Source organism: Sylvia atricapilla, chromosome 3 (genome assembly GCF_009819655.1).
Source record: "Sylvia atricapilla isolate bSylAtr1 chromosome 3, bSylAtr1.pri, whole genome shotgun sequence".
Taxonomy (NCBI): Eukaryota; Metazoa; Chordata; class Aves; order Passeriformes; family Sylviidae; genus Sylvia; species Sylvia atricapilla.
The window spans coordinates 56,656,373-56,669,755 of record NC_089142.1 but is presented as its reverse complement, the minus strand read 5'-3'; the positions used below and the strand labels follow the sequence as shown (position 1 = coordinate 56,669,755).

The 13,383-nt window shown below is 36.1% G+C and overlaps 1 protein-coding gene across 2 annotated transcripts in view; it reads left to right on the top strand.

Moving 5' to 3' along the window:
* The first annotated feature begins 210 nt into the window (after positions 1 to 210).
* Positions 211 to 13,383, top strand: part of AHI1 (Abelson helper integration site 1) — an 88,389-nt gene continuing 75,216 nt past the window's right edge. The window contains exons 1-6 of one of the 2 annotated variants that reach the window (XM_066315434.1): positions 211 to 229; positions 4,157 to 4,224; positions 5,039 to 5,160; positions 11,075 to 11,685; positions 12,249 to 12,409; positions 12,709 to 12,922. In XM_066315434.1, the coding sequence (XP_066171531.1) occupies positions 4,209 to 4,224; positions 5,039 to 5,160; positions 11,075 to 11,685; positions 12,249 to 12,409; positions 12,709 to 12,922 (1,124 nt within the window). In that variant the 5' untranslated portion in view covers positions 211 to 229; positions 4,157 to 4,208. Of the gene's footprint in view, positions 230 to 1,574; positions 1,594 to 4,156; positions 4,225 to 5,038; positions 5,161 to 11,074; positions 11,686 to 12,248; positions 12,410 to 12,708; positions 12,923 to 13,383 lie in introns of those variants that run through there. The other variant, XM_066315435.1, reaches the window with a different exon arrangement.

The window sequence follows — 13,383 nt, the reverse complement described above, 5'->3', positions numbered from 1 at the left end:
GTGGCACGGGGCAGTGCCGCGGGAAGCCCGGAGCCGCGGATCGCTGTTGATTCGCCCCACCGCGAATCAGCGCGGGCTTTATAGTTCACTGGGGTGACGGGCGTCGGCAGCTGTGAACTTCCAGGGCTTCTCCCTGCCCGGCACCTCGGGCTCCAAAACGGGGGTGCCTCCCTCGCAGGCCGAATGCACATCTGGATGCGCATCACATCCTCGTTGAATAATTCCGTCGGTTAGTCTAGTTGTGCTGTGTGGTCTGAATGTCCCTTTATAGCTTTTAAATCTACCACTATTCTTCCAGGCAAAGCAGAATGCCACAGTGGAAATTAAAAAACTTAGGGCGGTCTCTTGCTGAGAACACATTGTCATAATTAACATCTAAGATAAAACAGAAACTTAAAACTTCATAAACAATAAAAGTCTTCTCTATTTCCTTGCATAGAACTGAAGTCCATAACTGTGCATCAATCTGTTACATCTTTCTCTTGACTAAAGGTGCCAAATTTCTGGGGTAAAAAACCCAACCTGACACTTCCTATGAATCAAAAGCTTTCTGGTATGTTACTATTAGAAAAGAGTGGGTAGCACCAGCTTTTTAAAACATCTCTTTTTTATTAGTATGAGTGTAAGGCGCTTACAGGCACATCTAAACAGTAGAAAACTACTGCACTGTATTAGGTTTTATTTGACATGTAAGTACATAGGTGTTTACCTAGTCTGTCAGTTTTCTGGACTAAAATACTGAATGGTCATTAATAAAACTAGATTGGCTTTTGATGTCAGATTTGTCAATAGTGAAGAGGAACAGATTCATCTCCGTGCAATTTTGCTGTATAATTCTGAGCTGAAGCTTTTTTCACATTTCAGAGTAATGATCTCCTGTGTAGCTCAATTACAAACCTACTAGTAAAGCCCAAGATTTCCCTCTATGATCTAAAAGATGAGAAATAAACAAGGCCTGATGTTGTACTTGTTTTCAGTCACTGAAGTTTATGCTCACTTATTGCCACAAAAGAAAAATGACTGATTTAATTCAGGAAAATCCTAAGTGTGCAATCGTATTTTGTCAGCTCAGTTTCCTAAATAGTTATAATTAGGTAGGGAATTTTTCACTTCCCATTGCATAGTGCAAATTCTGTATGTCCTGCTCATTGTAGTATGGGTTTGGTTTATCTTTTATTAGAGGTCAGTAAAAGTGGGTTTTCTGTATGGTGACCCTTGTGGCATGTTCACCACATGAATAGAGAATCCCTGTATTACACATGTAGAATATAGCAACTCAATGAGTATTGTAAAATACTGTGACTAGAGCAAGACTTTAAAGTAGAATCACTTTTATTAATACAGATAGAGTACTGGAAAAGAGCAAACTAGGTTATTTTCAGGAAAGTATAGTTTTATAATTTTGTAATACATTTAATATAGTATATTATATATAGTATATATACTATATATATACACACTATATAGTAATATTGTATATTACTATAATATAATAATATAGTATTATAATATTGTAATAGTAATTGGAAGTTTGGGCTTTATGAATTTGTTTTGCTGTTTATTCCTGGTGGCTGGACTATGTCACTTTTCCAGGTATGTGTTTTGCCTTATATTTACTAGCATGGAAGAGATCCAATCTGATCAGACAAAAATGCTTTTTACAAAATTAATAACTGAGCGTACTCAGACTGGGGCATTGTGGTTGCTGAACTTTGATATACGATTAATTCTCTCCTGTTCTAAGGTGAGATTAGGCTAAGTAAACAGCCTTGTTCTTATCCTTGTTGATTAATGATCTATATTTACACAAGCCTGATAGTTCCTTTAATGCACCATGTCAAAGACTGTGAAGTTCTGAGTTGGAAATGCCTATTAAACAATAGCACTGTCATTAGAGGACTTTATCTCTTAGTTTTATTGCCACAATGGGATGGACACTGAATAAATAAAGAAACAATGATGCACTCATTGGTGAATTTTGCTAATTCTTCATTTTAAAGAGAGTGCATGTGAGGCAAGCCTAGCCATTGGTAAAGTGTGTTTCATTATGATCAAAAACTATCTGCAAAATTAATATTTTAACCAACCTATAGGTTAGTTGGCCTTTTAGGTGGACTAATTTGTTTAACCTTTGACCAGAAGCTTATTTCCATACTTAGAGTAGGTATGCACTTATTTCTTACTGCTTTTGTGTACTCTATTGTCTCTCAAATTTTTTGCTTTAAATTTAAGAGCCCTTCAGTATTTCATTTCTTGTTTCTAATTTGTTTTTGAGGGCTTGTTGAAATCATTCATCTAATTATAAGATACTTTTCTGCATTCCTGTGATCCTCAGTTAACGATTAAAGTGATAGAATCTGCTGTATTTTTTGAATTTATTTAGTTTTCTACTCTTCCAAATTATGTGTTTTCTAGCCAACTGTGAATTGACTACTTGGAAAGCAGCACTTAGTAACTACTTTTAAAATGAGTAAAAAAGACTACTTTTAAAATGGCCATTTGGTTTAACCAAATATACATTGCAAAAGCGGTTTTATTTTTTAATGGTGTTTTTTTCTTTTAATTTATTGTGAGAAGTGTTATTTTTAACAGTTACTGGTTTAGTTGTGACAGTAAAGCTTTGCTGTTGAAGCCAGAACATGTTTTAGATAGTAAAAATAATGCAGCCTCATCAGTGTCATTTCAAGCATATTGCAAAAGTAACCATTTTCTTACTGTGGGTGAAGTCCGTCTGGCCGACTTTGCTCTTTTGAAACATCCTTAGATTGCTGGATACTTAGTATAAATGGTAAAGACATGAAATAAACTAATTGCTCTTGGCATCTGACTAATCAGCTCCTCTATAATCCCAAACCAACCTGAACACTTGGCCTTTTTGTCCTTAATTTGGTTTAGTTTGGCTTGCCAGCAGACCAAGGCACTGTAAATAATGAGTGTGAAATGACCTGAAAGTAACAGGCCTTTGGAAGTAATGCTGTGCAAGAGATGTGAGAGTAGGGTGATGCTGATGCTTGGGGACCCAAGTATAGCCTCAGCTCTTCCCTGTGCTGGTGACGTGTGTCTGTCCAGGAGACATTTTTAGTGCTGAGGCCAAGAGCTGTGTTGGCTCACTTCACTGCTAGTTAACTCCCTCAGCATCAAATCAGAGTAGCTGCATGCAAGCTCCCTATTTGTAGTAATCCATAATAACTCCTCAGAAGTATCCAGGCATGGTTTGGGTAAGTGTTAGGTGGCTTGGGCCAAAATGGTGTGAGAATAATGCAACCACACGTCCTGGCAGTGTTTAATGCAATGTCTTAATTTGTTAGGATCAGTGTAGTCTGGGTGTGCAGTGAATGTGAGTGAGTGGTGTCCAACAGGAGGAGTTACCTAGGGAGAGCTTGGAGCTGTTACCTGGTGGGCTGTGGGGGACACAGCTGCCAGAGCTCCTTCCATGGAAGGCTAAGGGGAACATCACACCTTTGTAGGAACCTACACTTCATTAGTCCCACTGTTTACAAAACAGCTCTTTGTATTCAAGTTTTTTGTAGAGCAGTCAGAATTTTCTTGATGAAAAGATAAACCTGTGTAATATTTTTATTTGCCTTCAAGCTTTGTTTGGATTGCATTTGCAGTCTTTTCTCCACAACCAGGAGGGCCTAACCATTTTGTTTTCTTTAGGGAAATGAGTTTCATGTAGTTGCTCGTCTGCTTTATAAAAAATACAAATGCTTTATATAAACATAAATATTTAGAGATTTGTAATAAAGTTAGAGTTGTTGGCAGATACTAACCTTTGTGTTGAAAACGATCAGCTGGCTTCCTCAGTGATGCTGCCAGGAGAGGAATCTGCTTAGAAGGGCTTCAACATAAATGGTTTCATGGGTCATTATTATTTAAATAAACTTGGGTTTTTAGAAAATTGGAGTACTGCAGTCCTGAATTGTTTGGTTACTGCCCAGAAATATGACTAATTAAATTGCTGTAATGTTGTTTTTGTTTACCCTCAAATAATAAGTATCAGAGCTGGGATTTGATAGCATAAAACTTCTGATAATTTAAACAAGTCGGGAGATACTTACTTCTAAATAAAACATGCTTATCCCTAATATTTAATTATTAACTTGAAGACTATGGATGACTTATGTTAATGACAGTTGTTAAATACTTTAAATAGAATGGTGAATTCTGATGAAGAAGCAGCTGTTGTGTTGAGCCACTTCTGAGGAATGAAAATGCGAGCAGGTAAGGATACTTTGTGTTTGATTTCTAGTACTTGCTTTGTAGTTAGAGATAGGTGCAAATGTTTAAAGTTATTTCTGTCATATATAAATCTTTAATGCTCCTTTTTGAGTTCATGGTTATGGCTGATTTTCAAAGTGGTGTTAGTTTTTTTATTTTAAGTTCAAGGTCTTTTGTAAAAGTTGTACTGATAGAGGTAAATATGCTGTAGCTGAGGATTCAACAGCCTTTTTCAGCAATGTGCCAGGTTGCATTTTCAAGTCTTAGTTACAAATTAAGCATTACCTGAGGGGAACTAGAACACCTGCTGCTTCAAGGGTCGCAATGCTGCTGATGGCAGTATGATTCATAGAATGGCAAGAGTGCCAGCTCCTGGCTCTTACAGATCTGTCTCAGGATGGTGCTGCTCTGGTTTCCAGACCCAGTAAGAACCCAGAGCTGCTGCTTCTCCTGGAAGACTGTGTCTCTGCTCATGGACAGCGAGGGTAGTACTCTGTCCTCTGCTTTCGCTAGCCCAAGTTTTGTGCTGATCCTGATGCACGTGCTCTTCAAAATGTGCTTTCTTCAGGAGACAGAGTAGATGGTGCTGACTTCAGCAGCAAGTAAAGAATGTGTGTGTGTCTGTACAAAGGGGCTGAGTTACCCTTGGTATGGGTTATGTTTGCAGAGGAAATTTTTAACTGAATACAAAGTGAATTTCTTGGTGAACTTTCAGTGATAAATCTCATCCATTGTCATTTTAAAGCATGATTATGCACTTTTCTTAGCAGTGATGGTTAATGAGATAGCGAATCATACTCTTGATTTCTTTTTGCAGTTGAAAGTGAGGCAAAGGCAAAAACCAAAGTCCGCTTTGAGGAAATCTTCAGACGCCATGCTGGCCTACCAGACACAAAGAAATCAAAGAATAAGAAGTTTGACTCTCAAGAGAGTATTGTGGTGAGTTAGAGCACATGCAGGCTTTGTTTGGTTGGTTTCCTTAACTGAAAAAAGTTCAGGAAAATGTATTGCAGAAAGGAGATGTAAGCATTTTTTAAAAAATTAAGTGTAAAGTATGTTTTTGTATGTACCCCTTGGTTTTGGTGAGGCTTTTATTTTCTTTTTTGTGTATCAGCAAAGCATGCTTGTAACTTGGTATGGCAGAATTATAGAGAATATAATACTGGTGAAAACAAAGTGGCACATGCAGGCATGCACTTGTTTAATGTCCACCACTACTTGTTTTTCCATACTCCTTTTTCATAAAATGTTTCAAATTCAGTCCTGACTTTACTGGGAGTTAATTAGATGTGTGAGAGCTTTTAGAATTACAGCCGTGAAAGTATTTAATTTTGAGAGTACTATATCTGTGCTGTACAGGTATGTCTGTCAATTCACAGCTGTGAATTGAGAACTGATGAGAAAGTATAATAATAGAAGAGATAATAATTAACAATTCCACTTTCTACTTTTTTTTAAATCTCAGTAATCAGTGAATTTCTGCATGTGCTGAGCTTTGTGTCTTGAGTGGTTCTGTGTTCACATGTCGACTTTTTTTAAAGATTTTGACCTTAACTTATGACTTGCAGATTAGGAGGGATTCTATCACCTGGACTTTTTAGTTAGATGACATTTTTGTTTGTGGCATATCTGTCAGTAAAGGAGCCTCAGAAATCCCTCTGAACTATGGTTCACACTGTAGTCTTTTTCCTGCAGAGTAGAATTAAAGTTCAGTATGAACTTGTTCTATATAAACCTGATTATTGACTTAGAAGACTTGGAATTTGGAAAGAAAGTAAATTGTTTAGAAGACAAATGTTCTGGGTTTTTTATTTTCCTCCTGATACCTTTTATAATGTCAGTCTTTTTTTGTACAGTTATGTCCATATCAGATTCTGGAAATGAATGTTCCTTCATTAATACTCATTTAAGACAAATGAGTGGTATTTCATGTAATACCATAAATGTTACATGTAGTTGTATATATTAAGTATATCCAGGATAGATACATTAAACTTAGTATTGCTAAATATTTTGTCTTAGATTGACAATTTGGATTTTGTATGACAAGTTGGATTTTATATGGACTTTTAAAAAATTATATTCCTTGATGTATATGCTATTTAGTCAAGAGTCTGTATTATACAAAGAATCAACTTGATGTTCAAAAACAGTACAGAATTAGAAGGTGGATTTTTTTTCTTATTTACTGGCGTATATGTAAATAAAAGACATAATAAATAAAATAAATTCTTCCTCACTTAAGTTTACTTTTTAACGAAACGTGAATTTTTAATTCTGTAATATATAAGTATTTTTGTGCACATAATTGTCTGTTCATATTCAACTACATATTACTCATAAATGTTTTAAACTTGCTTTGGTATTAGAATTGGTTTCCATTCCAGAAGTCTCTGATGTAAAATGCTGGTGTTTTGGAGTTATGTAGAAGCACTTGAAATCCCAGTAGCCTGAATCAAAACTCAGTGATATGCAAGCAAATTGAGAAGCATTTTTAGGATCAGTTTGGAAGCTCAAATTTCTGGCTTTGTTGAGGCCATAAGTATTACAAATCAAACCACTTAAAAATTAAGGACTTGGGCAGGGCTTGTATTGAAACCTACTACTGAACATTTGGAGTATTTCCTTAAAGTGTGACAAAGTTGCAGGAGCTCAGTTAGATATTTTCCATGCTGCTTGCATTCAAGTAGAAATTTCTCTACAAGCTTCACCAAATAAACAGCCATTTCTCTGTAAAAAATAAATGTGTGTGGGAGTGGAAGAGTAGGTAGATGGACGAGGTTGGCTGGTTTTGTTCCCATTATCTTCAGTTCATATGATTTAACTGTACAGAGTTTCACATATCTTGAAATAATGTGAAATTTGTCAGTGATGGTTGGCTTCATGTCATGCGCTTGCCATAAATGGTCTCCCAGCTTTGATCAAAAACAGGTCATGGTTCAGAGCCTATTTCCACTTGAAATGTTCTGGTCTGTTTCCTTTCTTTGTCTCTGCTCTAGCCTTCTTAAAGATTAATAAGGCTTTTTCCCTTATAGTCCACTGTTTCTTTGAAACCTGAGTTCTGGAGCTGCAGGGGGTTGCTATGGTTTTAAACGACAGAGGTGAGGATAAGGAGAGTGCCTGCCTGCTTCCTTGCTCTGCGTGCCTACTGCCTGGAGAGCCTGCCTGGACAGCAGGGAAGCAGTCTGCTTGGAAGATGAATTGTCTGTAGGGCAGGATGAGTTTGAAGCCACAACTGATAGGAATGATGAGCTTGTAATGGAGATGGAAATACACATCAGCTGTGGCCAGTGCTTTGCTGTTCAGTAAATAACCACTGGGGCAGTGGGTGTGAAGCCTAAAGGCATAGTGGAAAAGACAAGCAGTTGAGACACAGTCAGAAAGTGAATTTGTTAATATCCCTTCTAGAGAAGTCAGTATATTTATTTTTTTCCAATTGTGCTTCCTATTACAACTTGTTTGAAGGAGGCAAGCTGCAGATCAGGCGATGTCCAGGTTCATTAATCTGTCTAAAGTCCTCATGAAAATGACTGAATTTATTTGGTTCAGTCTAAACGCTGTGGTTGAAAAGAGGATGTTTAAACATTTTCTGTCAGATTAAAAGGTTAGATTCCTCTATAGAGGCAAAAATTTCTTAGACTGTAGTCTGATCAGATTACAGTGTTGGGGTGGACAGGCTTTGGTAACTTGGGTTTTGTGTTCAAGGCAGGACTGCAACAGATTTATCTGGTTTGTAGGCTGAAAGTAACTGGATAATTGTTAAGATTGCCACTGGATTTTACCCCTTTGTTTCTAGTAGAGAACTAGGAGAACTAATAGGAGAACTAATAATAGTTGACTATATAATTGATCCATACATTTTTGCAACGTTTCCTGTTAGAATTTGTTGGAAAAATTCCAAACCTCATCATCTGTAAATTAAAGTTCTTCTAGCTTTGAGTGTCTATATTTTATAGCCTTACACAAGCAATGGCAGTAAAATTGGTTTCCTAGTACATTAAGATTTTCTTAAACATCCCACCCAACAGGCCATCCACACAAGTCACAGGTATATTCATTAACAATTCAACTGTAGGTTAATGGTCTTTTACAGCCAGTACATGTCAGTGCTTCAGTGGGCTGGCACTGTCCATCCTGGTGTGCCTGTGTTATTATGGGTGGAAATTTTTCAAGGCGTGCCTGTGTTATTATGGGTGGAAATTCAGGTAAATCTCTGTAAATCAGGTTATACAAGTTTCCAAATACCCATGACAAAGTCACTCTATGCTTTGCCAGCTTCGACTCACTGGTATTTGGGAAGTCCTTTTGAAAAGGTGTAAGATTCTTTGGCATTGTCTTTGCAATCAGCTCTGGGGCACGAGTGGCAGTGATGTGACTTGTGACTGATTGTGGTGTGAGCCTTGAGTGTCAGCCCACATGTGCACCTTGGCTAGTGCCCATCCCCTGCTTCTCTCAAGGCAGAACTGTAAGCAAGGCTGTTTTCAGGGGAGAGTGCTTCCTCTGCCCCGGTGTAATGTGGCCACAGAGCTGTTTTGAAACAAAGCCTTCTTATTTGATCTATATTTTAAGCTGAGAAAGTCAGTTTCAGGTCAGCAACCCTCTGGAGTTACTCCAGAGACAGACTGTCTTACTGAACTGCTTTTCTAGCCTAACTCCTTTCTCTAATTCAGTTTGGTGTTTATGTATTGGTGATTGCTCTTTAGTTGGTATCTCTCAGTACTGTGTTTCAGAGAATCTGTATCAGTATTCCCATCCCTGCCAGAATCTTAATCCGAAGGTTTTTATGTACCTCTTGGCTTTTACTTCATTGTTTTGTAACTTTGTTGCATCTTTCTCATCTGTTTAATTATGAAATGTAATTACAATGTGTGGGAAAGGTGACCTGAATTGAGATCATACATGCTATTTATCTCAGGAATTTATGTCTGAACTGCTGAAGCAGCTTTGTTCTGCCTGCAATATCTATTAATGTTCCTGAAATTTGCTGTAGTTTGAGACTGTGGTTTGTTTTCATTATAAGAAAGTGGCCTCACGTTGTACCAGAGGAGGTTTAGATACTAGGAAAACCTTTTCCATTGAAAGGATAGTCAGACATTAGTCAGACATTTCCACTTAGACATGGAAATGGTGGAGTTACCATCCCTAGAACTGTTCAAAAGGCATGTAGATGTGGCACATGGGGTTATGGTTTAGTGGTGCTGGGTTAATGGTTGGACTAGATGATTTTAGACATCTTTTCCAACCTGAGTGATTATATGAATCTATAATTTTTTGTTTATAGGCAATAATAGATAACAAGTTCTAGTAAGTATTTCAAGCCAGTTTTTGCATCAGGTAGGTTTCTTTAAGGAGATTTTTCTTGAATATCAGAGTTACTTTAGAAACTCTTGACCAGGTTATAAATGAAGGCATTTTGTTTGGGATTTCTCAAATAATTCTACTACTTGACTTAGTGGATTGGTGTTTTATTAAAGACAAAAGTCAGCATGACCTTAGTTATTGACCACTGTTGAGTTTTAATTGTCAGTGTGTTTTAATCTTCATTTCTCATACTCTACAGTTAAAGCTATTCACAGAAATAAAGATAAGGAAATGAGCAATCTATCAGGAACATTATTCTGTTTTGGTGTTTTCTTAGTTTATACAAAGCTTGCTCTTCAATTCTTTTATTTTCATTACTCTGTTCTGTATTACACGTTATTTATATGAAATTTTCCCCATCCTCTTGAATCATTGACTTACAAATAAAGACGATGTTAGTAGTTTCTTTAAGCAAGTATAAGATGAAAATACAAGGACAATTTTTTCTTACATATTGTCCCTTTTTGCAAATGTTTGAGGCAAACATGATTCTGTAACTGGGAGATGTATCCTGACTAGAAGGGAACAATATCTGTGTTTATTGAAGAAGAAGGCCTTGGCAAATCAAACTTTGTAGGCAGATATGTATATTTTCTCCGAACTTTTTAATTTGCTTTTGTTGTATTTTAAAGCCCTTTCTGATGTTTCATGTTGAGGCTCTAATAGAATCTTCTGTAAGACAACAGTGTAAATGAACCTCAGTGACTTTTTAGAAGTTACATCAAGGAACAGAGATCTCTGTGTTGACCTTACAGAATTAGACCTCAGTTACTTGCTGTGTTCTTTGACATTATCATAGAATGATAGTTTAGATTGAAAGGAACTTTAAAGGTGATCTAACCCAAGCGCCCTGCCATGATCAGGAACATCCTGAACTAGGATGCTCAGAGCCCTTTCCAAGCTGATTTTGAACATATCCAAGGAAGCAGGGATGTGGCATTATAGTCTTGAGTAATCAGAAATTGAAACTTGAAGGAGAGAGGAAAGTTTACAATGTGTTTTCTATAAAACCATCAAGAAGTGCTTAAACAAATGCATTAGCTGAAATTTAGGTCTGACAAGCAGCATTCAGTTTAAGAGACTACAAACAACAGAGTCTGAAATCTGTCTCTATCTTGGATTTTCAGTGGATGAAAGTATTTGTTTTTGTGGTGCATGAAGTCTTCTCATCTTCCACAGTGTAAAACACTGGCATCTGTTTACGGAGTAGACTTGTTGATTTCCCTTTTTTACTGAATATCTGTAAAAGTCATAGAAAAACGTAGTGTAACATGAAGATGAGGCTCCCAAATACCAAATACTGTGTTTTTTCAGTGTGAATTTTCTGTTAACTTTCAATTTGTCACTTGTCAAATTAAAACAATGAAATAACTAGATCTCTGACTTAATTTTACTTGGAGTAATATTGCTGAAGGAATAACATGAAGTGCACCGTTTATCCTTGGAACATGATTTTTAGTACAAATATGTTTTGTTTTCTTTGCCTTTATAGCTTGATACCTTTAGAAATAATATTGATCTGTCTAAGGAAAGTGTGAATGATGAAGCAATTATAAACAACACATATAATCCTGAAGAAGAGAGCCCAAGATTTACGAAAAATAAATTGAGAGAGAAAGCATCAATTGCAAAGAAAATAAACAATGATATTGTTAGTGGAGAAGAGAACAAGCAGCCAAAGTCTAACAGGAAGAAAAAGAAATCACTGTTACAAGAACAGTTTAATGAGGAGGAAGACTTATATGAAGCTAAATTGGGGAGTTTTGAAGAAAATACTAATGATTTTCCAAAGAAGAAAACAAAAAGTAAATCACAAACAGATGTACCTCATCAAGAAGGTGATAGAAAGATCAAAAATTCCTTTACTGAAGTGAGAAATGTAACTGAATTAGAAGAGGAAGAGCAGCTAATTCAAGCCTATCAGCTGCATGTGGCTGAGGAAGAGGCAAATGCAATTAAAAAGAAAATGAGAAAGAAACTTAAAGAACAGATGTCTGAATCTACCTCCACTGTTCAAAGGCATGAAATTGCATTGAATAATGAAGTGGGCAAAAAGAAGAAAAAGAAGAAAGAAAGAGCAGTTTTAAGTGAAGCTGAAACAAGGTAACATGACAAACTGTACACTGTGAATCTTAAACGAAATGTTTCATTTTAAGATAGGCAGCAGCTTTCTGATAAATTGTTCATATTTTCTAAGTGATTAACTGGATGATTCTATTATGAAAAAACAGTACTAAATCCTTTCTCAAAAGGCTGCCATGATTAATATTTAGCTCATGGATTATTTTAATTTTTTTTTATTTTGAATATTCTTCGTTGCTATTTGATGATGTTTACTGTGGAACTCACTCTTAACTAACTTAAGATAGTTTTGTGCATGTTTTTTTTTTTTTTTTCTTAGTGATAGGTGGTGGCCCTGATCCAGTGAAAGAGTATTTCTTTAACTCTTCACATAAGTGGTTCTGCAACTGTCTGGAAATTAGGGGGAAAGGAAGGGGGCAGAGCACTGGAAAAGGCAAGACATTAATGGGGCTGGGGGCTGTTAAGTTTTCAAGATACACAGATGATGAGTTGCAGAATTTCAATTGGATTAATAATGGCTATGAGTAATTGTGTCAATATATACAGTGGACTGCAGTTGCTGACAGTGATCCATTACCTTGCAGTGCAATGTCCCTTTCTGAGCTGCAGCATCATCATCCAGATGAAGGTGGCAATGAAAGTCAGTCACCTGAAAGACTATTTACATCAGAAGGACAGAAACTGGAGGAAAGCATGGATAAACAGAAACCTAAAACCAAGAAGGTTAAAAAGAAAAATAGAAAAGGTCAGCCAACAAAATGTTGTAATACTGTACTACTTTGTTGCCCTTTTTTTTGTGCTGCTGCAGAAATATTTGTCCATTGTAGTAACACGGAAGTGATCGAGCTGTTTGAGTTACTTGTATTTCGTAAGTTACTCAGTTGTACCTCTGTTCTTCCAATTTTGAGGCTTATTTGTGAGGATGTTTACTTGATAAATCAATCTAAAATTTTGAAAATTCATTTACTATAAGTGATTTTGAGTTGTAACAGAAGTTACTATGTTCCATCAATGACAGTTTGTTTACTTTGCTCCAATTTCTAGAAGAAACCACAGAAGTTGCTGCGGAAAATGATGAGGAAATGAAGAATTCAGAAATTTCAGCTCAGTCTAAATTTAGTTTTGGTGATGATCTTGTTTTGGGAGTTTATATCCATCGATCGGATCGACTTAAAATTGATCACTTGGTAACTCATCCTGTGGTTAAAATCCATGTTGTTGATCAGAGAAGTGGCTTATATGTGAAGAAGGATTATAGGTGATTTTTATTAAACTATTTCTGTTATCACTGATTACAATAAATAGATATAGTCTTCCTTACAAAATTAAATATGAAAATGAAAACAATGGGATATTTTAAGTTTGTATAGCCTTTTATATTAAGAACTTTTAAAATCATTAAATGAAGTTCTTTATATTTCTAATTACTTCAGTTGCTTGTTTTCACTGTCATTGTCCATAATTTTCCTGAAACCAAATTTTAATGGGGCTTAAGCTCCATCATGATCATTATGTATTAATTTGCTAACAATAACTTAATAGTTAGGATTTTGAACTTCAGCCTGTAGTTTTTCTACATACATTGCTAATCATCTTAAATTTTTGAGTTTAGAATTTTTTTCCCTGAATTAGACAAATAGTATCTTATATGTTTCTTAGCTTTCAGTAATTGAAAATATTGTTTCATCCAGGGTTGTTTTTTAAATGCTCTAACTATTG